Raw genomic sequence first — 25,252 nt, 5'->3', positions numbered from 1 at the left:
GCATCCGTGTCACCCCATATGCGCGGATTTTATGCTCAGGACCACGATCCTGATATCATGGCCAGCGGGCGCCAGCCCCGAAGCAGAAAGAGCCTTGGCGAATGCAAGGTGTACTCTGCAGGGGCCCTGCACCTCTGGGTAGCAAAGCAACAAGCCTTGCTTAGCTGCGATAATTATAGCACCTGGGTGGAGGAGTTTCTCCCTCGAACCTCCCACCTAGAGTTCGCTGCCGTCTTGGAGGACGGGGGAAAGAATTTACCCTTTGTTGGTAAAGGCATCTTCGCGGCAGAGACAGCCCCAGACTGCGAAGCCTGCTGGACAATAGGGTCCTAATGCGTCTCAGCATGTATACGCCTGCGACCAAACGCAGGCCTTTATGGCCCCAGCCGCCATACTCTGTGCCTAGCCAGAGGCAGAACTCTGGAAAACGGCAAGGCCAAGGTGGTCGCAGACAAACGTCAGGCCCCCTAAAAAGCCAAAGTCAAGGTCCCTCGCAATTACCACTGGGACCAAAGACGGACCTTCCAAGGTTCGCCGGAGGGCGGTGTACCAGTCGCAGGACGGGATCCTGATCCCGCTTTCTCCTGGCATGGCCCCAGTTACTTTTAGATCGCTGGGTCCTGCGCACGATGGAGCATAGGTACCACCTTTAAATTGCTCCAGCCCTGTCCCCCTTCAGCGGACGAAAGGGGCTAGGGGTTTTACTCCCGTTATGCCCTAGTCCCCCACTCGACCACAGGTCTCAGACCTCCCTGGTCCTGCATGGACTCAACCGGTTTGGGATAAGGTTGAAGTTCTGCATGGTATCCCTGGGAACCATTATTCCATCCTTGCCTCCGGGGGGCTACTATGCCGCCCTGGATAGGAAGGACGCGTACTTTCGCAATGCCATCTTCCCTCCGCATGGGAGATGCCTCCGCTTTATAGCCAGCGGTGAATACTCCCGGTTTACGGCCATAGTCGCCGCCTACCGTAGCTATGTCGGATATGCGTTTTTCCGTATTGGGACGATTCGCTTATCCGAGGAGACTCTGACACACAAACCACTCAGCCCGTGGGCATCGTCACGGTCTTATTCACAGATCAAGGCCTGATGATTACTTTAGAGCAATCCGCTCTGGTTCCCACGCAGAGGTTGGGCTTCCTAGGGGCTATCTTGGTCTCCTACCTAGCCGGAGCCTGCTTATCGCAACTGCGGTTTTAGGCGATGGCATCAATCATCTGAGGTCTGAAGGCTTTCCCAACGACCTCAGCTCGTTCTTGTCTCAGTCTCCTGGGTCCATGGTTGCCCGCAAGTTTGTAACCAAACGCGCCAAGCTCCGCCTCCGTCCTCTCCAAGTCCGGCCCACCTCGGCGTACCGCTTGGACAGGGAGCCAATGGTCATGGTAGTCACCGTTCCCTCGAACGCCTTAGGCTCCCTAGAGTGGTGGCTAACTCCCTCCTTGGTGTGGACAGGATGCGGTTTCATCCGCCCCAGCCCTCACTGCCCCTGACGGCGGACGCATCATCTCTCTGCTCGAGTGCTCATGGTCACCTCCGAGCTTAAGGCCTTCGGTCTTCTAGGGAGCTGGCATTCCTCATTAATGCCCCAAAAATGAGAGTAGTCCGCCTGGCATGCCAGGGGTTCCAGCGGCAGCTGCGAGGCCGTTGTATCTCGGTGTTTACAGCCAACACAATGGCCAGGTGCTTCATAAGCATTCAGGGGGGACATAGTCCTCCCCCCTTTTTTTGTCAGGAGGCCATCCATTTCCGGGTCTTTTGCATGGCCCACTCGATGGAGCTGGCGACGTCCTTTCTCCCAGGCGTTCGGAACGTCTTATCTCTTTGACTCAGCAGGTCTTTCCTGTCTTACGAGTCATCACTCTGCCCCATGTGAGGCGTCCCGCTTTCCGGAAGTGGAAATGGTTCCTCACACAGACCTGTTCGCTCACCGCGAGTGCAGGAAATGCCAGGTGTTCTGCTCCTTCCAAGGTCTCTCCTCGGAATCGATCTTGGACGCATTCCTGATGCCGTGGAACGGCCAACTGCATTATGCCTTCCCGCTGTTCCCACTGGTTCGTTACGCACTGACATACCACGTTGCTCGGCCTGTCAGCCCAGACCTCATCACTCAGGGCAATGACAGGCTTCGTCACTTGGACCTGCAGCCTCTTCGCCTCACGTACCTGAGTCGGGGTAACAGGCAGCCTTCCGCCTGGTCAACGTACCAAGCCAGGTGGAAGCGTTTCCTTTACAGCTGCAGTACGCTCGATCTTGCTCCTGCTGAGGTCTCGATCCCCTCTATTTGGCCTGCCTCTGGCCTTCAGCGGCAGGATCTGGCGGTATCATCGCTGAGGATACTCTCAGCAGCCATCCCTACCTTCCAGCAGGCTAAGATGGACGTTCAGTGTCCCACTATGGGTTCGAGGTCCCTCAAGGGCTTGGAGCGCTTGCACCCTCGGGTGCGCCGCCCAGCCCCGCCCTGGGGCCTCAACCTAGTCTTGGCCAGACGGGTCTCTGAGATCAGAGCTCTTACGAAGGTTCCACAAAGACAAGGTGCAGTTATGACCGCACCCGGCTTTCCTCCCTAAGGTGTTTTGGCCTTTCATGTTACCCACAGCTCAACGCAATGGGCATAACCGTTGCACTCCTTGGACATCTGTGGAGTGCTCGCATTATGTTGTGCTGACAGAATCATTTCCTAAGGTGCCCCAGCTCTGCCCCGGTAGCGGGCCAAAGGGAGGGCTTGCTTGTTTTCCTCTCAGAGGATCTCATCTTGGGTGATGGCGGACATCCCCACTTGTTATGATTTGGCTCATATTTCCCCAAGCCACATCACCGTGCATTCTACCAGGGCTCAGGCTTCATCTGCCGCCTTGCTGGCTCGTGTTTCTACCCACGAGACCTGTCGCGAAGCTCCATTGGTCCTCGGTCCTTACCTTTGCTTCGCAGTATGCCTGGTTCAAGAGAGGCTGTAGCCTCTGGCTCGGCAGTTTTATTCTGCCACGTTTCACTCCGACCCCACCGCCTTTGTAAGGCTTGGGATTCACCTAACTGGAATGGATATGAGCAATCACTCGAAGAAGAAAAGACGGTTACTCACCTTTGTAACTGTTGTTCTTCGAGATGTGTTGCTCATATCCATTCCGCACCCGCCCTCCTTCCCCACTGTCGGAGTAGCCGGCAAGAAGGAACTGAGGAGCGGGTGGGCCGGCAGGAGTATATATGGAGCGCCATGGTGGCGCCACTCTAGGGGGCGACCTGCCGGCCCACTGAGTTGCTAGGGTAAAAGTTTTCCGACGAATGTGCACGCGCGGCGCGTACACCCAACTGGAATGGATATGAGCAACACATCTCGAAGAACAACAGTTACAAAGGTGAGTAACCGTCTTTTATTGTTGCTGATATTTGCTCATTTGGGGCCATAAAAGTCATATATCGGTCTATACTTTGTAGCCTAGTACTGTTGTTTTTATTTTAAATATCACATGAGCTAAGATCATTTGTAATTTATTTAAACTAATACTTGATATAATGACAACTTTTTATAAGGAAGGGTGGTTTTGAATGACCCTATTCCTTCAAATCAGAATCAGAGAGTACAGTAAAACTAGTTGGATACACTGAAGTATCCATAGAAAACCAATGATTTATTGTCATCAACTGGAACTGAAAGAGCTTAAAATAATGGAGTCACTTCTGTCAAATCAGAATATGTGTACTCAGAATATGTGTAGTATCTCCTCCCTCTCTTTGCACATGTATGCACACATGGTTAACAGAATTGAGAAGGCCGCAATAATGGCTCTCATGCTATAACTGAAGTAGGAGTTCCTATTAAAATAGTTTAATAATGGTTGAATGTGAAATCTGCATTCTTGTAGTGATTAAGTCGTATGCAACTTAAGAAAATTATGCATTTTACTAATTTATGACGTGTATGTTCACTTTTCAGACAGTTGTATATAACTGATTTAAAATAGACTTAGGTAACAGCTTACTTACATGTCAAGGCTTTTAAAAACTTTATTAAAACAGTGCGTGTATCCAAAAAAACTCTAGAATGCAAGCTAATAAACTGAAACTCATAAAATATTGTTATAGTACCAGATATATGCGTTTTCAGAAAATGAGTTAAAATATATTTGTTTCATTTTTGAAAACCTTGTTGGAGGATAAATAACATTTCTTATTGTCAAATATGTAGGTACTCAAAGCTTTCAGATCCTGCAAACTGGCTAAAAATTGACCCAGTTAGTGGACAGATAACTACAATTGCAGTTTTGGACAGAGAGTCACAGTATGTGGAAAATAACATGTATAATGCGACTTTCCTTGCATCTGACAATGGTATGTATTCACATTTATATATATTCAGAAAGTTTTAATTCTATATATTTGAATAACATTATATCGTACTAGCACGGAAAGCAAAAATGTAAGAATAAATGGTCAATTTTCACCATGGCAGAAGGTACTAAAATTGGAGTTAATATATTGATCAGATATCTGGAAAACGGGTTAACCCGTATGGTTGCAAATTTTGCTGATAACACACAATTATTTAGGACAGTGAAGTCCAGTGAAGGCTGTGAGGAGCTGCAGGAGGCTCTAATCAAGCTTGGTGAATGGGCAACGTAATAGCAGATGAAATTCAGTGTTAAAATGCAAAGTAATGCATGTTGGAATGAAAAAGTGCACTATATCTTTCTAGTTCTAAACTGACTGCAACACCTGGGGGGAAAGACCAGGCCATCATCGTGGATTTCTCAGAGAAGATCTCTCCTCTATGTTAAGCTGCAGTTAGAGAAGCAAACAAAATTGTAGGATGCACAAGGAATGGGATGGGAACTAATATGGGAAATACACCTCTACCCCGATATAACGTGACCCAATATAACATGAATTCGGATATAATGCAGTAAAGCAGCACTCCGAATGGGCGGGGCTGTGCACTCCGGTGGATCAAATCAAGTTCGATATAACGCAGTTTCACTTATAACGCAGTAAGATTTTTTGGCTCCCGAGGACAGCGTTGTATCGGGGTAGAGGTGTATTACAATTTCATTAATCAGTGATATACCCTCACCAGGGATACTGTGTTACTTACTAGTTACCTCATCTCCAAAAAGGATTTTGTGGATTTATGGGTATATATTCAGAGTGTGGAAAAACATCTCATATGAAGAGAAAATTTAGAAGAGATGATTGAGGTGATATCATAAAAGTATTTAAAATAGTAAATGGTATAAGGAAGGTAGAACAGAAACTTATATTTTCCTTATTTCATAACATAAGCACAGAGGGGCATTTAATGAAATTGAAAAGTGGCAAGTTTCACACAAGTAATTATATTGTGGAACTTGTTACCATGGGTTGTCATTGTAGACAGAATTTAACAAGATTTAAAGAAGTATTAGATACTATACAGATAAGAATACCCAGAGTTAGAAAAGTAAATACTAAAAAAAAAGTTTTGGAAGGGATGTAAAATCTCATGCTTAGGGGTTTAGGTCAATCTAATTATTGGAGGTTATGTGGAAAGGTCTCTGGAGGGTGGGATTATCTCAGATCTGGCTACTGCAGGGTTGTTACCCTCTTTCTCTGAAGCATCTGGTGTTGGCCACTGTTGGAGATAGCTTATTGGACTGGATGAACTACTGTTCTGGTCCAGTATGGCAATTCCTTTGTTCTTGTATTCACCAGCCAAGGCCCTAATCATGCAGACACTTGTGCCTTCAAAGAACATTCCTTATGAAGACAGTGAAACTACTCATGTGCAGATTTGCAGCCTCGAGGCCAAGCACTAGATTTTGTTTATAAAGCCAGAGCCCTAAAATATAGATATGTGGAAGTGCACTGCCCCAGCATGAGCTCCTGGAGGTATTTTGCTTTGATGGCAGGTCAAAGCAGCCCCTGCTTTGTGCTTTCAGAGACTGCAGAGAGTACACATCAATTCCAGTCCTGTTCAGTTGGCTCCACTCTTGTCCTCAGGGAACACTGATACTGCTATCAATGCTCGGCTCAAGCAGTTCTTGGGCAGGCCCAGTCAGAGTCTAGCATGAAGTGTTCACAGTTATTTCAAAAGCATGTGTAAGGTTTATGAATAGGTGACATTGAGACATCAAACATGAAAAACGTTATAAAACAATTTGGTATATTTTGAGTAACGTAGGGGTAGAAGAAGCGTGTTTTGTTGTCGGTGTTTTAATTATCCTTTCAAATCAAATTTCAGTTTACATTGTAACTGAACACATGTACATGGGTAGCTGAAATATGCTTGTGTGAAATATTTAAATAGGTTTCTAATAGGAAGCAAAATTAAGATACCAATTTTTTTTTCTTTAAGGAATTCCTCCTATGAGTGGAACTGGCACTCTTCAGATATATTTGCTTGACATTAATGATAATGCACCCCAAGTACATCCTCAAGAGGCTACAACCTGTGAAACGCTACAGCCCAATGCAACTAACATCACAGCAACAGACCGTGATATTGATCCGAATGCAGGACCATTTGCCTTTGAACTGCCAGAAACTCCTCCTAGTATTAAGAGGAATTGGACCATCATTCGTATTAGTGGTAAAATTAATTTACACAATGGAAACTTTAATCTTTTTAAATGAACTGCTGCCTGCATTTTGTTTCTTTTCTTTTTGTCTGGCGATGGTTATTTCCCTGGATGCTCGGATTTTTTAGATTAATGTGAATGAAATGTTACCAAATGCCATTAAAGTGAGCTCCCTTGAGAATGAGAGAAAGATATTTTAAAAGTAAGATTTAGAAACTAATGTTCACAGTAATACGAAGTCTCTGGCACCCTAGATGGCATCTGGTACATCCAGTAACAGAAGGTTAATATAAAGTTCAGAAACCTGTAAATTTCCCATCATTGTTTAACATCCACATAAGCAGTAAATTTTATTTTTACACCTAATATATTTTCTCATATAGGTGATCATGCCCAACTTTCGTTAAGGATCAGGTTCCTTGAGGCTGGTATCTATGATGTTCCTATAATAATCACAGATTCTGGAAATCCTCCCAAGTCCAGCACATCTGTTCTAAAGGTGAAGGTTTGCCAGTGTGACATAAATGGAGACTGTACTGATGTAGATCGGATTGTTGGTGCGGGACTGGGCACGGGTGCCATCATTGCAATTCTGCTCTGTATCATCATCTTGCTCAGTAAGTACATGAGTCTTTCGAAATTTAGTTCTTTAAGCTCTTCTCATAGTATTTCACAAGAGCAAAGCTAAACAGAGAACATGAGGTTTTTTTCAAAAAGATTTTTACGTGTATGGTAATAGTATACCTACCCCTCAGCCATCCAAGTGCTGATCCATAGATCCCAAGGCCAGAAACGACCATTGTGATCATCTGGTCTGACCACCTATATAACGCAGGCCATAGAACTTCCCCAAAGTAATTCCTAGAGCACATCTCTCTGCCCTTAGCAGGACCAGACAAGGATCTTGCCTCCTAAAGAATTGCCCATATTCAGCTTTATAGCTTTGATGCAGTGTTAAGATTTTCTGGTGATAATTACTAATACAATATTAGGAATATGTGAGCCAGCTGGCAAGTGGCCTTTGTGTGAGCACCTCAAGATTGGGGGTTCAGGAGCTACCTTTTTATGCTTACCACACTCTGTGCTAATAGGAATGCAGAGACTCCTTCCTCCAGGCACTTTGCGGGACACGCATTGCGTCATGTGGGTGGAGTAGAGGAGAGGCCACAGCCATGGCCATCAGAGGCCCAGTCTCTCCCCAGGCTGCTGCAGGTGTGACTCAACACCATCCCCAACAGGAGTCAGTGCCTGTAAGGCACAATTTGGCTTTGTTATCTCAAACCCAATGGAATTAAGTGAAGTACTTTATGATTTGGGAAGGTGGCACATCACAGTCCTTTCTACAAGGCCTGACAAGCAGCTAGTCATGCAAGAGCAGAGGTATGTGTTTGTCTAAGTCACGGGTGGGCAAACTACGGCCCATCGGCCACATCCAGACCACAGAACCGTCCTGCCCGGCCCAGGAGGCTCACCCCTGGCCCCTCTCCCGCTGTTCCCCCTCCCCCGCAGCCTCAGCTCACTCACTCCGCTGCTGGTGCAGTGCTCTGGACAGCGGGGCTGTGAGCTCCTGGGGCAGCGCAGCTGCAGAGCCAGGCCTGACCCGGTGCTCTGTGCTGTGTGGTGGTGGCGGCAGCCACTGGTGCTCCAGCCAGCACGGTAAGGGGACAGGGAGCAGGGGGATTGGATAGAGGGAAGGGGAGTTTGGGGTAGTGGTCAGGGGGCGGGGGCGGGGGTGGGGGTGGTGGTCGGAGGAAATGAGGTTGAATGGGGCAGGGGTCCCAGAGGCAGTCAGGAAGGAAGGGGGTTGGATGGGACAGCAAGGGGCAGTCAGGGGCAGGGGTTCTGGGGGCAGTCGGGACAGAGAGAAGGGGTGGTTGGATGGGGCAGGGGTCCCGGGGGGAGGCAACAGGAATGAGAAGAAGGGTTGGTTGGGGTAACAGGAGTCTGGGGGCAGTCAGGGGACAGGGAGCAGGGGTGTGTGGATGGGGCAGGGGTCCCAGAGGGGCCGTCAGGGACCGAGGGGTGGTTGATGGAACAGGAGTCCCGGGGGCCGGGGGGGGCAGATAGGAGGTGGAGGCCAGGCCACGACCCCCTCCCCTAACCGCCCTCCATACAATTTACGAAACCTCATGTGGCCCGCAGGCCAAAAAGTTTGCCCGCCCCTGGTCTAAGTGCTGCATAAAGCTGAAAGTGGTATTATTCTATTTTGTATCTAGTGCATTTGATGAGGGAAATGACCAAACACCATGACTATATGTCCAGTGTAATAAAATTAGACACTATAACTCTCTTACATATTTGGTTAGCTGATCTCTGATTGCAATGGAAACACAAGAAAGGGATTCACCTGTTAAGAGTACTCAGCACCAGTCCTGAATATACAGAATGATGGAGTGGAGTCATAAAGAAGAGTAAACTTTCCATGCCTGGCAAAGAATTGCATAGTAGAGTTTGTCCAGGAAAAGCAGGCTGTGCACAGAGATGATACATTAAACATGTTTCTGTGTTACTGAGACATTCTTAAAATGTTAGCCATTGATTTAGTGAAGTGCTATCATAATTACCAAATCAATTACAAATGTTTTTCAGACAGTTACATGGCAGATGAATTGAGATTTCTTGCCACCAGGATGCTTTTTTAGTTCTAATTTGAAATGTACATTCTGTACTAGGAATGAAGTCACCCACCTCCTGCTACAAGAATTACCTTTTTATACTACTTTTTCAACAACTTTAGCTTATAAACTAACAAAATAAGTGAAGTTTGAGAATTGTCAAGGTTCAAACAAAAAACACAGCTTCCCTTTTTAGTCACTCTTTTTTTTGCCTCCAAACCCAAGTCTAAACTTAGGTCTTGCAAACTGATCTGTTCAGGTTGACCCCGTACCATGCATCCACATGGTTCAGACTTCTGGATCAAAGTCAAAGACTGTAACTCTTCAGAGCATATGATGTGCCATGCACTGTTGTGGCACTGTATAAATAAATAATATACAACTTCAGAGCTCAGTCTCTCTCTGAGAGAGATTCACTGGTGAATCATCTCATTATGAAACTCAGTCTAAATCATTCTTGCCTGTAGTGTGCATCTTACTTTGCAGTCTTGGCTAGGAGACAGGTTTGTGACCCTGTATTGTTGGAACAAGTGATTGGTGTTCAAGTCATTGCTTAACTGGAGCTAGGCCTAAGTATTTCTGAGTTTAAGCTGTTTCATTTTGATGAGAAATGCAGCAATTGCAGAGAATATCATCCTAACTAGAACTAACATTCTGTTAAATACTTCTGAACTGAAACAGCAGTATCATGATAAGAAATTTAAAAGATTGTACAACAATGAATTATTAATTTCTAAATCACGGGGAAGCGGCTTGATCTAGTGGCTAGGGTACAGGGTTGGGAGTCAGGCGACCTAGGTTCTCTTACTGTCTCAGTCCCTCTGATCTTGGGGAAATCACTTAACCTATTTGTTAGTTTCTCCATCTTTGTAATAGTTATCTGAGATCTATAGATGAAAAGCATTATGTGAAGTCCAACTAATATTAGTAGAGTTGGACAGCCATGCAGTTGGGGGCAGTGTAGTAAGCTCCACCATGTGCAGCAGTTAGCAAGCAGTGGTTGCATTTGCTGCACACACACAGGCTCTGGGAGGCATTCTTCCTCATTCAGACAAAATTCCTAGCACTGCTCATGGAGTGCTGCAACTCTGTAATGCCCCCAATGCAAGGCTGTGCCTTTAAGGCACAACTGAGTCCCACCAAACAGAAAACACAAAAGTACTGAGGTTCAGCATGAGGGTGGGAATAGCTCAGTGGTTTGAGCATTGGCCTGCTAAACCTAGGGTTGTGAGTTCAATCCTTGAGGAGGGCCATTTAGAGAACTGGGGTAAAAATCTGCCTGGGGATTGATCTTGCTTTGAGCAGGGGGCTAGACTAGATGACTTCCCAAGGTCCCTTCCACACCTGATATTCTATGTTTCAGAGGGGAAATGCCATTTTAGGTCCTAAGTTCTGAATTGTGTTACATCAAAGTAACTCCACTGAAGTCAGTAGAAATAATTTGGTGATAGACTGACATAGCTGAGAGCTGAATTTAGCTCTTAGAGTGTTTTTATGTAAAATAACTATAGTCTGTTTCACATTTCCACTGAGCCTTCACTAGTGAGTGACCTCCTCCTTGAGAGAGACCAGAGATAATCCAACACTTTGAGAGGATACCTAGGACTTCAGCCCACGAATCATCAGCAGTGTGCAGCCATCTTTGTCACATGAGTTTACACAAACTTTTTTTTTTATTTTGAGAGCAGTTCTCAACTTCAGAAAACAAAACTATGCACACTGCCCTTACAAATAAGATTAGAAAAGTCAAAGTTCCTTCATTTTCTGAAACATCCCAACCGTTGAGTGCTTAACTTTACAGCCTTAACAGTAGTTTTTTAACACAGTTTCTTTGTATGATAATTAATATAATATGGAAATCCTATTTCTGGACTCTGCTGCGTGCCTTTTACTATATTAATTCAGCAAGCAAAGGGGCCAGAAAGGTGGCTTAATCATCTTCCAGCAAATACCACATGCATAGGGAACTTCATCAGGTCTTGTAGGGCTAGTTGATCAGTTACACACTGCCCTCAGTTACACACTGCCCTCACCCCACACAACCCCAAGAAGGAGAGGTATTCTGGCAGGGGGGAGGAGGTAGATTGAAGGGAGGTGAAATCTGGCCAGACCACTCCGATCTCTGGCTCTTCTGGGCGGTTGGAGTGATCCACCTGTGGACACTCAAATCCATCATAAAGTAGAGTAGCCCCTAGGTTTAAAGCTACCTCTAACTTAAAACCACTTTTTCCCCCTTTTCTTTGGCTGTAATTCCAGAGTCAGGTCATTATATATGCCTCAGATCCTGGATAATTAGTGTATGGATTGTGAGATACAGTGTTTTTCAGCTACCGAAATAATTCAGTGAAATCTCTTACTCAAAACCATGTCATGGTGTAGAATTTTGATTTAATATCAAAGGAGGTGATTTTCGTAAGGTGTAAACTATGGTATAATGTGGAGAGTAGTAATGTTTTTGTTTCTGGTCTTCCCCTTTCCAATCTAGTTCTAGTTTTGATGTTTGTAGTGTGGATGAAACGCCGCGATAAGGAGCGTCAGGCCAAACAACTGTTGATCGATCCAGAAGATGATGTAAGGGACAATATTCTGAAATATGATGAAGAAGGTGGTGGAGAAGAAGACCAGGTAAGAAATGTAGTTAGTGCTTCTAATATGTGGACTTAGACCTGAAGGTGCAATAAATCTTCTTTTCCATTACCACGTTATATAACATAGCCGGTTCTTGCAATGAATCCTGAAAGCAGACACTGTTTTCCAGTGAGGTCTCATCAGTTTTACAGGTGTCCAACTCCTGCTTTTTGCATGAAATACAAAAGCAGTATCTTGTCCACTTATAGGCATTAAACTTCCCTTCACATTCTGGCCAAATTCCAATATGGGTAATTACATTTAAAAGAAAATTAAAATACTCTGTCATTTCTGTTTTTAAATGATGTTCTTCACTACTTCTCTAAAATACTGTTGTGTAGTGTCACTGGTGCAGAATGGCTAATGCACTCCACTCTGAACATCACTATATTTCAGTGGTAAGTGAATGCTTCCTATATTTTAAAGTCAATAAAACTTTTTGGGGTTCTTGTGGATGAAAAGTCCTTTGTAAATACTAGCTGTTCAGAGATTGGCCAGTGCTGGAGCAGCAGATTGGAAACCTTTTACACTTCATTTGCATGTCAAGGACAAGGGTGTTGGGTATTCCATCCCCAAAGGAGAATGCTGTCCTATGATATGATTACAAGTTGGTACTGGTTGCATCCATCTCCCCTCCACCTCTGGGAGCACCATCATTGGAATACCAGGATGCTGGGACAGATAGACATATTTCTGGTGAATGTGCATACCCTCCATAGATGGAGCTTTCTTACCAGTGTTGGGTACTGAACATGTGGTAGAAGAAGGAGCTGCAAATGATAACAGCTAGGAAGGAAGGAAGGGAGAGTCTCCTTGTCTCCCACTGAGTCAAGGTTCATACCTGCAAACAAGAAGGCTGAGGGATATTTTTGTAAAATTAAGGGATTTGGGGCATGACCCCATGGACGCCTCCTGAAGATAAATCTTGGAGTTAATACCTCATGTGGCTCATACACAAAGCCCTGTCACTGCAAAGTTCTATTGAGTAGTGTTAGGTTCTTAACCAAAATGTACACTCAATACTGAGGTGAGGAGTGGCTTCAGGGGAGTGGGGAAAGGAAGGGATCCACTAAGACATTTTACCATGTAAAATCTAGACTTCCATCTGAGTTTAACTGATTAATAGGCATTCATAGTTCTTTTTGTACAGTGTAATGGAAAATGTTGATATAGGAAATGCATGTTTGAAATGTCCCAACAAGTTCCCTGCAAGTAGCAGTCACATCTGCCACAGGCACTGGGCATAGCAAGGTATTGCAGATGCAGAGTTACCTATACAACATTGTAAATGATAGACGTTAGCCATTAGCCATTTCTTAATGTTTGTGTCTTTGCCATAAACGATAGTAAGGGAGCTTTCTTCTGCTAGCTCCCATATTTCCAACACTTTCAGAATAGCAATTGAAATTGCAGTTCTAGTCTCTTTTCAAAATAAGGCCTCCTAGAGAAAACTGCCGTCCTTTTAGTACGATTAAGGTCAATCCAGTGTGAAATTAAATGAAGGAAAAATTGTATTGTTACTCCACATCCACAAGTGACCAGTGAATGACAGAGAAACTGCTTTTTATCAATATTAACTTTAGGCCAAAAATGTCAGGATTGACTGAGCAAAAAGCTTTGATGGAAAGCAATAATATGATTCCAGAACACTGAGGAATCAAACCAAACCTTGTCTTCCACAGCAGAATAAGATTCCATGTTCAAAGCTTCTGTCACAGCTCAGTGAAAGCACTGCATATTTTAACAGCAATAGATGTTTCCCCAACCAATGGCTTTTTAACACTTTATTTATTTTTGCATCTCAGTCATTTAAAAATTGTTTAAGCAGTATACTTTTTTGAACAGCTAATAATGATGCACGTGACATTTTTAAATTTTTCCCTCATGTACCTTGGGGCACTTGAATTACATGTGGTTCATCTTAGTGCTCAGATATGGTGATCAGTGCCATAGAAATGTCAGTTAATTCATTAAATAGTTGTTGTAGTGCAATTTGAAATTGAATTACTGAGAGATGTTCTTTTATTACCAGTCATGCAGTCTTTTTTTTTTCTGAGCTGCTGTTGCAAACATTGCAAAATTCCTGAAAGACGTGTGTCACCGTCTCACTGTCCTACAAAGAATCAAAATGGAGTTTTCAGTAACCAATGGCATGACTGCCTGCCTTTGAATGTTGTGTCCAGCTACAGCTCTCATTCACAAGTCATGTGAATGAATACCTTATGCCAGTGTTTCCCAAACTTGGGACACCGCTTGTGTAGGGAAAGCCCGGCAGGCCAGGCTGGTTTGTTTACCTGACCTGTCCACAGATCTGGCCAATCGCGGCTCCCACTGGCCACGGTTTGCTGCTCCAGGCCAATGGGAGCTGCTGGAAGTGATGGCCAGTACATCCCTCAGCCCGCGCTGCTTGCAGCAGCTCCCATTGGCCTGGAGCAGCGAACCACGGACACTGGGAGCCACGATCAGCCAGACCTGTGGACGCGGCAGGTAAACAAACCGGCCCGTCCCGCCAGGGGCTTGCCCTACACAAGCGGATTCCCAAGTTTGAGAAACACTGCCTTATGCTATTTGATGTTTGAGATTTTTACAATGGTATTTGAAGGGATGGGATGTGACTGGCAGTATTTGAATACAAACTAAACATTGGTTCTTTCTCTAGTTAATAGAAATCTCTTTCAGATTAGCATTGAGAGCAGCGTCATGTTATTTTCAGTTTTACATCTTGTACATAATACTGATGGTTCTGTGGCAATATTTGGTCATTCTGATTTTTAAAAGCAAGGCAGCGATAGCCTTGTATTACAAACTGTATTACAGATTCTGCATGTATCGCACTTTCTCCCTATGTCCCAGCACTGGCAAGGGGCATGATTTCTGTCCCTTCAGCACTGACTTGTCCTGTGGTAAGCAGAGGGCTAGAGATGAGTGTGAAGGTTACCATGGCCAGCACATCAACAGATATATCCTTCTGATGTCAGACAATGGCCTGGTCTACACTGCGCGTTTAAACTGAATTTAGTAGCGTTAAACCGATTTAACCCTGCACCCGTCTACACAACGAGGCCCTTTATATCGATATAAAGGGCTCTTTAAACTGGTTTCTGTACTCCTCCCCAATGAGAGGAGTAGCGCTGAAATCGGTATTGCCATGTCGGATTAGGATTAGTGTGGCCGCAAATCGACGGTATTGGCCTCTGGGCGGTATCCCACAGTGCACCATTGTGGCCGCTCTGGAAAGCAATCTGAACTTGGATGCACTGGCCAGGTAGACAGGAAAAGCCCCGCAAACTTTTGAATTTCATTTCCTGTTTGCCCAGCGTTGAGCTCTGATCAGCAGGGGTGGCCATGCAGTCCCAAATCCAAAAAGAGCTCCAGCATGGACCATACAGGAGATACTGGATCTTATCGCTGTATGGGGAGACAAATCTGTTCTATCAGAGCTCCGTTACAGAAGACGAAATGACAAAGCATTTGAAAAAATCTCCAAGCTATGATAGACAGAGGCCACAGCATGGACTCAGCACAGTGCTACGTGAAAGTGTAATGGAAAGTCAAAGAAACAAATAGACACTCATGGAGGGAGGGAGGGGGGACTGAGGACTCCAGCTATCCCACAGTCCCCGCGGTCTCCGAAAAGCATTTACATTCTTGGCTGAGCTCCCAATGCCTGTAGGGTCAAACACATTGTTCGAGGTGGTTCAGGGTATATCTCGTCAATTTACTCCCCTCCCCCTCTGTGAAAGAAAAGGGAAAAAAAATCATTTCTTGGCTTTTTTCAGTGTCACCCTATGTCATGACTCCCTGTCATTCCTGGCAGACAGGACAAAATGCTTGGTAACCATCCTCATCATAGCAGCTGGAGCCTGAGCTCCATCAGCCTCCCCCTCCTCCCCTTTCGTGTCTAAAGAAAAGATTCTGTACTCCCTGGACTATCATAGCAGCGGGAGGCTGCGCTCCTGTCCCCTCCACCCTTTAATGTCCTGCCTGTACTATCATAGCAGCTGGAGGCTGCCTCCCCCTCATTTTATATGGCTAAAAAGTCTGTTTTTCTTATTCCTGCATTCTTTATTACTTCATCACACAAATGGGGGGACATTGCAATGGTAGCCCAGGAGGGTTGGGGGAGAAGGGAAGCAATGGGTGGGGTTGTTGCGGGGGCTCTCTCTAAAATCGCATGCAGCTCATCATTTCTGCGGGATCTCTGGGGCTCAGACCCAGAACGGCTGTGCTCTCTGGCTCTCCAGTAGACTTGCCCCATATTCTAGCAGGACTGACTCTATTTTTAGACAAAACATAAAGAAGAGAATGACCTGGGGAGTCATTCCCATTTTTGTCCATGCGCCCCCGGCTGACCTCAGCGAGGCCAGCCAGGAGCACCCATGACAGCAGCAGACAGTACAAAATGATTGATAACTGTCATCACCAATTTCCAATTGCTAACGATACAAAATGATTGATAACCGTCATCTCACCATCAATTTACAATGGCAGGCGGTGCAATAGGGATGGTAACCATCTCTGCTACCTTGCAAAGGCAAATGAATGCTGCCATGTAGCACTGCAGTACTGCCTCTGTCAGCAGCATCCAGTACACATACGGTGACAGTGACAAAAGGCAAAACAGGCTCTATGGTTGTCATGCTATGGCATCTGCCAGCACAATCCAGGGGGAAAAGGGCGCGAAATGATTGTCTGCCGTTGCTTTCACAGAGGAAGGATTGAGTGACAACATTTACCCAGAATCACCCACGACACTGTTTTTGCACCATCATGGATTGGGATCTCAACCTAGAATTCCAATGGGTGGGGTAGACTGCAGGAACTATGGGATAGCTACGGGATAGCTATCCACAGTGTAACGCTCCAGAAATCAACGCTAGCCTCGGTACATGGACGCACACCACCGAATTAATGTGCTTAGTGTGGCCGCATGCACTCGACTTTATACAATCTGTTTTACAAAACCGGTGTATGTAAAATCGGAATAATCCCATAGTGTAGACATACCCAATATCACCACTGTATCATAGGCAAATACATTTAGATTGGCAAGAGAGACTGCCCAGCATAAAGAGGTGATGTTCCATTTAAGATGGGTAGAAAACATCTCCTAAGTACTGAAGACAGCTGTTGACTTTTGGGGGGAGGAGAGGAAGTTGTTTATTTTACAATGTTTGTTGATATAGTCAGTTGAGTAGAAGACACGAGATTGTCAGCTGGTGTAAATTGGTATAGTTCTATTGACTTCAAAAGCTGAGGATCTAGCCCAACATTTTTATAGGGGATGAAAATCGTTGCAATCTGAATATTATCTCATACTTATCTCCTGGATTTGCATATCTAGTTTAGGTTTTAGACAAGTTCTGTAGTCACCAGTGGCAACACTGATTATGAACGGATTTCATGACTCTGAGGTTGCCATCGTTAGTAAATGTGATAGGTGCAATAGACAGATGACTGACACTATAATGCTCTCCCTTGACATGATGTGCACTCAGTTTGTAACCACTACAGTCAACTCTAAATATCAAAACCTTATGTTGACTCAGTGTTAATGCACTTATCACATGCGTGCAACACAGTTGATGTATATAGCGTTCACAACCAATGAGCATCAGTAATTCATTTTAAAATATAAATCAGGACACTGATGTGATTTACATGGAGCCACTGGGATATTACACTTGGATGTCAAAGTAAACGTTGACCAAACAGCATTGAATCTTTCCATTCTTTTCTCATTGTTTTAGGTTATATAACAATTTTTCTTTAGTATATTACATACATTGATACTCAAATCCCCTATTAACTCTGAGACCAATTCTGGAATCCTTATTCCTGTTGAATAGCATTTATGCAGTTGGTCCATTGAAGTCAGCAGGACTGCTCAAGTGAGTAAGTGCTACTCATTATATATGCTGCAGGATTTGGACCTATGGTTTTAGACTTGTATTTTTATCTTGCCTACAACCCTCCTCATTTCAAGAATTTCTAAGTCAATGTTAAGATTTTTCTGAGTATATTTTCCCTTAAGATCTTAGTTCTCTCTTATTCAAAAACTATTCAGAAAGCCCACAGCTCAGATGTTTGTCATCATTTTGATTATAAGAATTATTTTGTGTATGAGAGAGACAGAAATCATTCACTAGCATTATTATACTTATTATCACCTCTAAAATAAATATTACTCAGAAGATTAAAAATAAAAACAGAATGAACTTGTGCAAGAATGGATCTAATTTCTAAATTGCACATGAAGTATTTGACATGTTACAGAATGATCAAGCTTATTTATAATTCCTGACAATTAGAAGAACAAACTTGTTCCAGCACTTAATTAGTGAAATATGCTTTATATTTAAGTAGCCCTCTGGGTTTATCCAGCCAGCCTTTGACTCTTTCTGCTCTCTTCTTTAATGTACCAAAAGAAAATATACTTAAGGAAATGTTAAGTAATCTTTTCATAGATACCTAGTTTTTAAGACCTGTTCAGTTTTGTGCTGTGGACCCTACTGGTATTTTTCTTATATATTAAGATATTGCTCATTTACCTTATCAAAGTGTAAACTATCATGTTTTATTTTCACCTTCCTATCAGAAAATGACATAAAAGAGCTTATCAGATCATTTTCCTTCATCATTTAACCTATGTTTTGTGTTATATAAGATTGGCATTAATTTTATATCAAGTTCTTAATGATAATGAATAAACTAACTGTTGTAAGCCAGTAGGCATCTTCATTATTATCATTAAAAGGAAATTCCTACTGGGATCAAATTTTGTGTATTAAAATTTTTGACTTTGTTTTCTGAATGATTACATACAATGCTCATGTGCAGGAATTGTTTTCATTCCTTTATGAACCATTACCTCATTATATAAAAGGTAATATTTTCTTAATTCCATTACAAAAAATCATTGCAATATATTTTATCCTATCTAGAATCTGGGGCCTTGTATAGAGTTTTATTTGCAGCTTAGGTTTAACTTTCACTTTTTATTAATAAAAAATGATAGCTGATTCCTTGGTTTTCTTAGGAAATTATAAAGTTGTTGTGCTCCAGATAGATTGATAATAAAAATGAATGGGAAAAAACAAAGCAGCAGAAAGTAAAAGAAAAGTGAATGGCAAATAAAAAAAGCCATCAACTCTTGGTGCAGATACGGCTTTTCATAAATAGCAGCACTCCTGCAAAACTGCACCACCTGTGTAGATCACTGCACTCCCTGTAGCCTATAGACTTGAGCCAGTCTAGGATTCAGCCTGCAAAGTACACTTTGTAGGATCGGGGCCAATATTTTCAGTGTAAATTGCCTCCCAAGTTAGGGTTTGGGGGTGTTTTAATATTATTTAAGAGGTAACTTAAGCTAAGTGGGTGCAACAGCAGACAAATTCTGCTGAAATTGATAATTCTTCTAGTGAATGGGTCTGAGCCTTAGAGATTGGTCAAATCAAATTGCAATATGGAGTGTCTGGGAATAATTTCTAAAAGTTCTACATTTAAAATAAAAGGCAGTTGTGATTACACACAGTTGCTTTGGCTGTGCATGCAGCTTGGGTAATTGTATCTGAAAATAGCTAGTTAGGTGGCCAACTAGACATTTGGGTATGCAGTCATGCAGTTTATGCACACAGTCACGGGAATTGTGGACAGTCATATTTGAACTCTTATGAGTTTATTCATGGATCTGAGCATTATCTTGAAAAATTGGCCCTACTTGTGCACTGTTTTGTATTTTTACAGCAGTTGCTAGCCCGTTCACTTGATTGAGAATCTGGCTTGTGCAGTTATGATACATATTCATGTAGACCAGATCCAGTTATCCAGTTACACACAGTATAATTCACTGTACCACAACAAAAATCTGTTAAACTCTTGATAATGATTTAAGTAAATATCTTAACATTCAAATACAACCAGAGCAGCTGGTCCAGAACAGGAAGAGAAGGTCGTAGCTGCCCCATTCATCGGGAGTCTGCATGAACCTGCAATTCAGACAGAAGGGACACTACCCAGTCTGGTAGTATTAATACCTAATACTTTGTCAGGTTTACCTACCCATTTTTAGCTGTTTCTAGCCACAATCAAATACAACAAGCATAGCCTTTTAGCATTTTTTAAAATTACCTTCGGAGCTAGGACATTGCTTCCACGTTAAGAAAAAACATGGTATATAAAAATCCTCTTTGAGGAAACTTAATCTTGAAAGATACCAGTGTTTTGCTGAGCATTTCTCTAATTAGATTAAATTAAATTATAGATGTTATGCATGGTGGAACTTTGTGGCACGAGAAGCACCTTCTTCTCTGGAGTAGTGTGGAAGGATGCATGTTAACTGTGGCATGTTAATGGTGTCCCTAGCCCCTGTTTACCAGAAGCTGGGAATGGGCATCAGGGGATGGATCACTAATAATTAGATGTTCAGTTCATTCCCTCTGGAGCACCTGGCTTTGGCCACTGTTGGAAGATAGGATATTGGGCTAGATATACGTTTGTTTGGTTTGACTATGAGTATACTTCCAGGGGTCCCAGCACAGTGTCTCTTGCTACCCTTGTTGCAAAGATGTAGCCTGCACTTATGAGACATTCGCCTGTAGGTATATGCTGGGGGAAGAGAGGGCAATGGTTCCATCCTATTGAATTGTACAACCTCCCCCTCAGCTGCTAGACTTGTTCCCTCTTTCACTCCAAGACATGAAGACAGGATAAGGTATAATTTGGCCAATTTCAGAGCTACAATCTTCCAAACTCTTAACAGCTTTCAAGTACTGAGCATATCAAAATATTTCCTATTATTTTGTTTTGTTCCAATTTGGATTGCACAGCTGTATCAAATACTTGCTTTGCCCCAGCCAATGGAACCGTGTCAGCTTTCACACATTAAATTTGGGAATATGACCGTATTCTTTGCTTAACACTATAACCTCTATAATGTGTGCTTATCTGTATAATTTAAATATGCATGGCAGCAGTCCACTCTTTAAGTTTTACTTAGGAGAACTGATACATTGTAATTGGATTCCCTTCAAATACACCTGATTTGGGTTTTTTATGAATGGTAAAATTTCTCCTATCTGTAAATCATTTTGAGATGCTTAGTATGAAGGATGTTGCATAAAAGTACTTTGTATTGTATTCCTGATGCACTTACTGAAACCCAGCAGAGTCCTATGGCACCTTTTAGACTAACAGACGTATTGGAGTATAAGCTTTTGTGGGTGAATACCCACTTCCTCACACACAAAAGCTCATGCTCCAATACGTCTGGTAGTCTATAAGGTGCCACAGGACTCTTTGTTGCTTTTTACAGAGCCAGACTAACACAGCTACCCCTGATACTTTGCTGAAACCCAGTTTCCAGTTATATATTCCTTGGCATAATTAGTTTTTTTTTTCCCACAAGCAGTAGTGTCACATACTTATTAGAAGGTCAGTTGTTGGTCCTTGAAATTACATAAGAGATTGTTCTTGATAATATTCTCTGCAGACAGCGCCATTTGTTAAACTGAACCACTTTCAAACATTTTTCATTCAGTTATCAGTCAGAGATAGTTGTCTGCCGGTTGTGAGACAGAGAAACTATATGAGCACTGTATATGCTTTTCCCCTTATAATGATAGCATTACAGACTCTAATAACCATCAAATGAGTATTTCTAGGTATGTGTTTAATGTAGTTTACCATACTTTTCTGATTTAGGACCTATTAAGTTTAAATGTAGGTGGGCTCCTGGGATCATAGCTGTTCCTGAATACAGCACATACATTAGACGTATCTATTCCTGAAAAAGCTCTGCCCACTGTCCAAAGCAAAATAAATTGGAGGGGCTCAAAGCATCTGTGTAGTGGCCACTGAGCACCACTCTTCCTGATTCCTGATCTGTCTCCTCATCTGCTGCGATTCTGCAGAGACTCAATGGTGAGACCTTTCCTGCCCCCAATTAGTGATCAAGACCTGATCCCATAGTGCTGTTATAAGAAGGGAAGTTTCACCTGCTCAGTAGAGAATTGCTCCTTTCTCTTCCCTTCATTGCCATGATGGGAAAGAGCCTTCAGGTGGGTGCGCCCCCAACCCAGTCTCCTGTCCTTCAGTGGTATTTATAATGAAGATATTAGCCAGGGAGAAATTACAGTGACAACACTCTCTTAGGCTGCTGAGAAGACTACTATCTTCATGTAATTGAACTGCTGAGGGAGAGTGTTTTGTTGCTGTGGGAGAAGTTGAAGCTTTTTTTATTTTTACTTACCCCTTTGGAGACAAGTGAGCATATCCGGGGGACCTTCCCCAGTTTCCTACAGTCAGGTTTTGGTACTCACTGACCTAGGTCTTTGGAAGGAAAGTTGAGATTGGATTACAGCTATCTTACACCATGAAAGGGGAGAGGTTTTCAATTTAGGACTAAGGACTGGAGGAGGTCAATTGCTCTGTAGTGTCAGGAGAAAGTTGTTTAGGCATATGTCAAGGGAATTGGGGAGGAACCTCTCTGTTTGTTTGGAGTGGGGTATGCTCTTGGATGAGTGATTTGTGAGGATTGTAAAATGACATTTTATCTTATTCTGGTAGTTGAGAAATTTGGTATGTGCTTCCAGGTTCTATGGAGTTGGAGATCCAGAAAGGAATCAACTTTGGGGTTTTGGACCCTTTTACCCACCTCCTAGTTAGGAAGTGGTTAATCTCTAGGGCTTGGCCAATTTGTTGACATTTAATACTTGTCTCGTCCAGTGTCTGGGTTCAGGAATGCAGGGCAGGATCTAACAGTGACCCACATCTCCCCTCAGAGCTGTCCCTAGCAAAGTCACCACCACTCATGATTTAAAGGCATAATGTCAACTTTATTTTTTTTAAATAGCCTAATTCAAAAATCTCAAGTTTCTGTTAGCGCACCCTTTCAATAATATGTCCAGATTTTTTTTCTTTATACCTTTCTTTAAAAAAAGAAAGGGAAAAAATTAAGATTTTTCTGCTTCAGTGCTAATATTTACAAGGGTATTTTCAGTGAGGCTGAGAAACAATACCAAAGGCAACCTGAGCTTCCTGTCTCATATATGTATAAGAGAGTGAGAATATACAAAGTGCCACCAAATGCACCAAGAGAACAAACTGAAAAATAGTGAGAAATCATATATTTAGCAAACTTATTTCAGTATTTAGCAGCAATAATAGGCAAAATATTTCCTATTAAAAGGTAATTTTTTTTCAAGTTGACCATATAATGCAATCATCTAGGATTATATTATGGAGATCTGGTCTGATAATTTCGTTGGCACAATACTGGCACAGTACAAAGGGGTACGGCAATGAACCTAACCTAGGAGATTGCTGGGAAGGAGATATAGCTTTTTGAATCTGATCCAGTGCAAGAGCTGCCTAGTGTCAGGGCTGGGTTTTGAGTGGCTTGTGGGCACCGATCAGCTAGTAAATTGCAGTCAGGAGATGAGTAGCGGCGTCATGTTAGGTCAGGATACCAGGAAGTTAGTGTCAGGCCCCAAGTTATAGACAGCAAGCAAATAGCAGAGTTAGGGACAAATTAGGGTCAGAAGCGAAAATATAGGATGTATAGTAAAGAAAGGTCTAGAAGCAAGCAGGCAGTCTGAATTGTTGCTCAAACAGCTCCCCATGATGGCTTCCCAGTAACCAGGATAAGCCAACTAGTGGGCTGTGAGGGGCTGCCAATCAGGCCATGCAGAGCGGTACTTCCTGAAGAGCCTGGCTTCACAGGGTCCTCCAGCATAAACCCAGCCCAAGCTTCCAATGGCAATGCAGAAGTAACACTGGCCAAGAACATCTCAGGTTCTAGTCCTGCTGGTTCTTCTTCAAGTGCTTGCTAATATTCATTCCATATTAAGTGTGTGTGCTCACCACATTCACTGGTGCTGGAATTTTTTCCCTCAGTAGTATCCATAGGGGACCGGCTCTGGCACCTTCTGGAGTGGTGCCCGCATGGTGCGGTATAAGGGGTGCTGCCGGCTCCCCCCACTCTCCGTTCCTTCTTGCCACCAGTAAGGGTGCTGGAACGTCTGCTGCTTCGACTAGTGTTACTTGTTCTCCGTTCTTGTGAACTTACATAACCTGTAGTTTAGTTGTATATAGTCAGTAGTTGAATTAGTTACCCTTAGCAGTAGTTTAGAGTCTTTGTGAGTTCCAAACGGAACTCAGCCTGGGGATGGGGCATGTGCTACCCCAGAAAAGAAAGACTCAAGGAGCCTTGATCTTTTTGGACACAGAGTTTGTTTATCTTCCAGTCTGCAACTGAGAGTGGCCAACCACCAGGCCCTCCTGGGCCGCTCTGACTTTAACATGTGGCAGGCCATGGCGAAGTTCGAGGGTTCCCTTCCTGAAGGATCCTGGAAGGTATTCTGAGTGATTCTCGGTGAAGGCACGGCCGCAGCCAGGGCGGCCCTCCAGGCAGCGTCTGACATGGCAGACTGTGCCACCCATTCCATGGGCTCTGCCATCTCCATGCAGCAGACTTCCTGTCTGCTCCTCTCAGGCTTATCCAGCAAGGCTCAGCAGTTGATACACGACCCTTCCCTTCGACAGCCAGGCCCTGTTTGCAGAACAGACAGACAGCAAGCTGCATGGTTTAAAGGACTCCCAAACCACCCTGAAAACTCTGGGGCTTTATGTCCCAGGCCAGACACATAAGCAGTTCAAGCCGCAGCAGCCTCAGAGGGAGCCAACCTCGGCAGGACTTGCCTCACAAGAAAACCAAGGGCCATAAACGCTGTCTGAATCACGCTCCTCCACCCTCTGCTCAGTCAAGCTCAACCCAAAACAAGCAGGGGCCCAAGTGATCATTTTGAGGGTGTGCCTGAAGGTAACCTACCAGACCAGTGGTGAGCAACCTGCGGCCTGCATACAATCCATCAGGATAATCCACTGGCGGGCCGTGAAACAGGGTTTACATTGCTTGTCCGCAGGCACAGCCGCCTGCAGCTCCCGGTGGTCATTGTTCACCATTCCTGGCCAATGGGAACTGTGGGAAGTGACGCCGGCTGCAGGGACTGGCTGGCCGCCACTTACTGCAGCTCCCATTGGCCGGGAACAGCAAACCATGGCCTCTGGGAGGTGCGGGCAGCAGTGCCTGCGGACGGTGAATGTAAACACTGTGTTGTGGCCCACTAGCGGATTATCCTGATGGGCCATGTGCAGGCCACAGGTTGCCCCCCACTGCACCAGGCTATTCCCCGGATCCATCCTCTTCATTTTTTTATACCTTTCTGTGAAATCCTACCCGCCTGCATGGGTACTGCTTGGGAATCATCTAATTTGGAATGGACATGAGCAAACACTTGAAGAAAAGACGGTTATCTTCTTCTGTAACTGTTCTTTGAGATGTGTTGCTTGTGTCCATTCCATGACCCATCCTCCTTCCCCACTGTTGGAGTTCCAGCAAGAAGGAACTGAGGATGGGGGGAGCCGGTGGCAATCCTTATACCGCGCCATGCGGGCAC

At 43.9% G+C, this 25,252-nt stretch overlaps 1 protein-coding gene across 1 annotated transcript in view; it reads left to right on the top strand.

The window, feature by feature from the left end:
* Positions 1 to 25,252, top strand: part of CDH2 (cadherin 2) — a 189,870-nt gene that overhangs the window by 149,010 nt on the left and 15,608 nt on the right. Inside the window, exons 11-14 of the mRNA XM_030552967.1 lie at positions 4,188 to 4,330; positions 6,330 to 6,563; positions 6,936 to 7,169; positions 11,653 to 11,792. Of these exons, the coding sequence (XP_030408827.1) occupies positions 4,188 to 4,330; positions 6,330 to 6,563; positions 6,936 to 7,169; positions 11,653 to 11,792 (751 nt within the window). The remainder of the gene's footprint in view (positions 1 to 4,187; positions 4,331 to 6,329; positions 6,564 to 6,935; positions 7,170 to 11,652; positions 11,793 to 25,252) is intronic.

The sequence above is a fragment of the Gopherus evgoodei genome, chromosome 2, assembly GCF_007399415.2.
Source record: "Gopherus evgoodei ecotype Sinaloan lineage chromosome 2, rGopEvg1_v1.p, whole genome shotgun sequence".
NCBI classification, from domain to species: Eukaryota; Metazoa; Chordata; order Testudines; family Testudinidae; genus Gopherus; species Gopherus evgoodei.
This window is presented reverse-complemented; position numbering and strand designations above follow the sequence as displayed.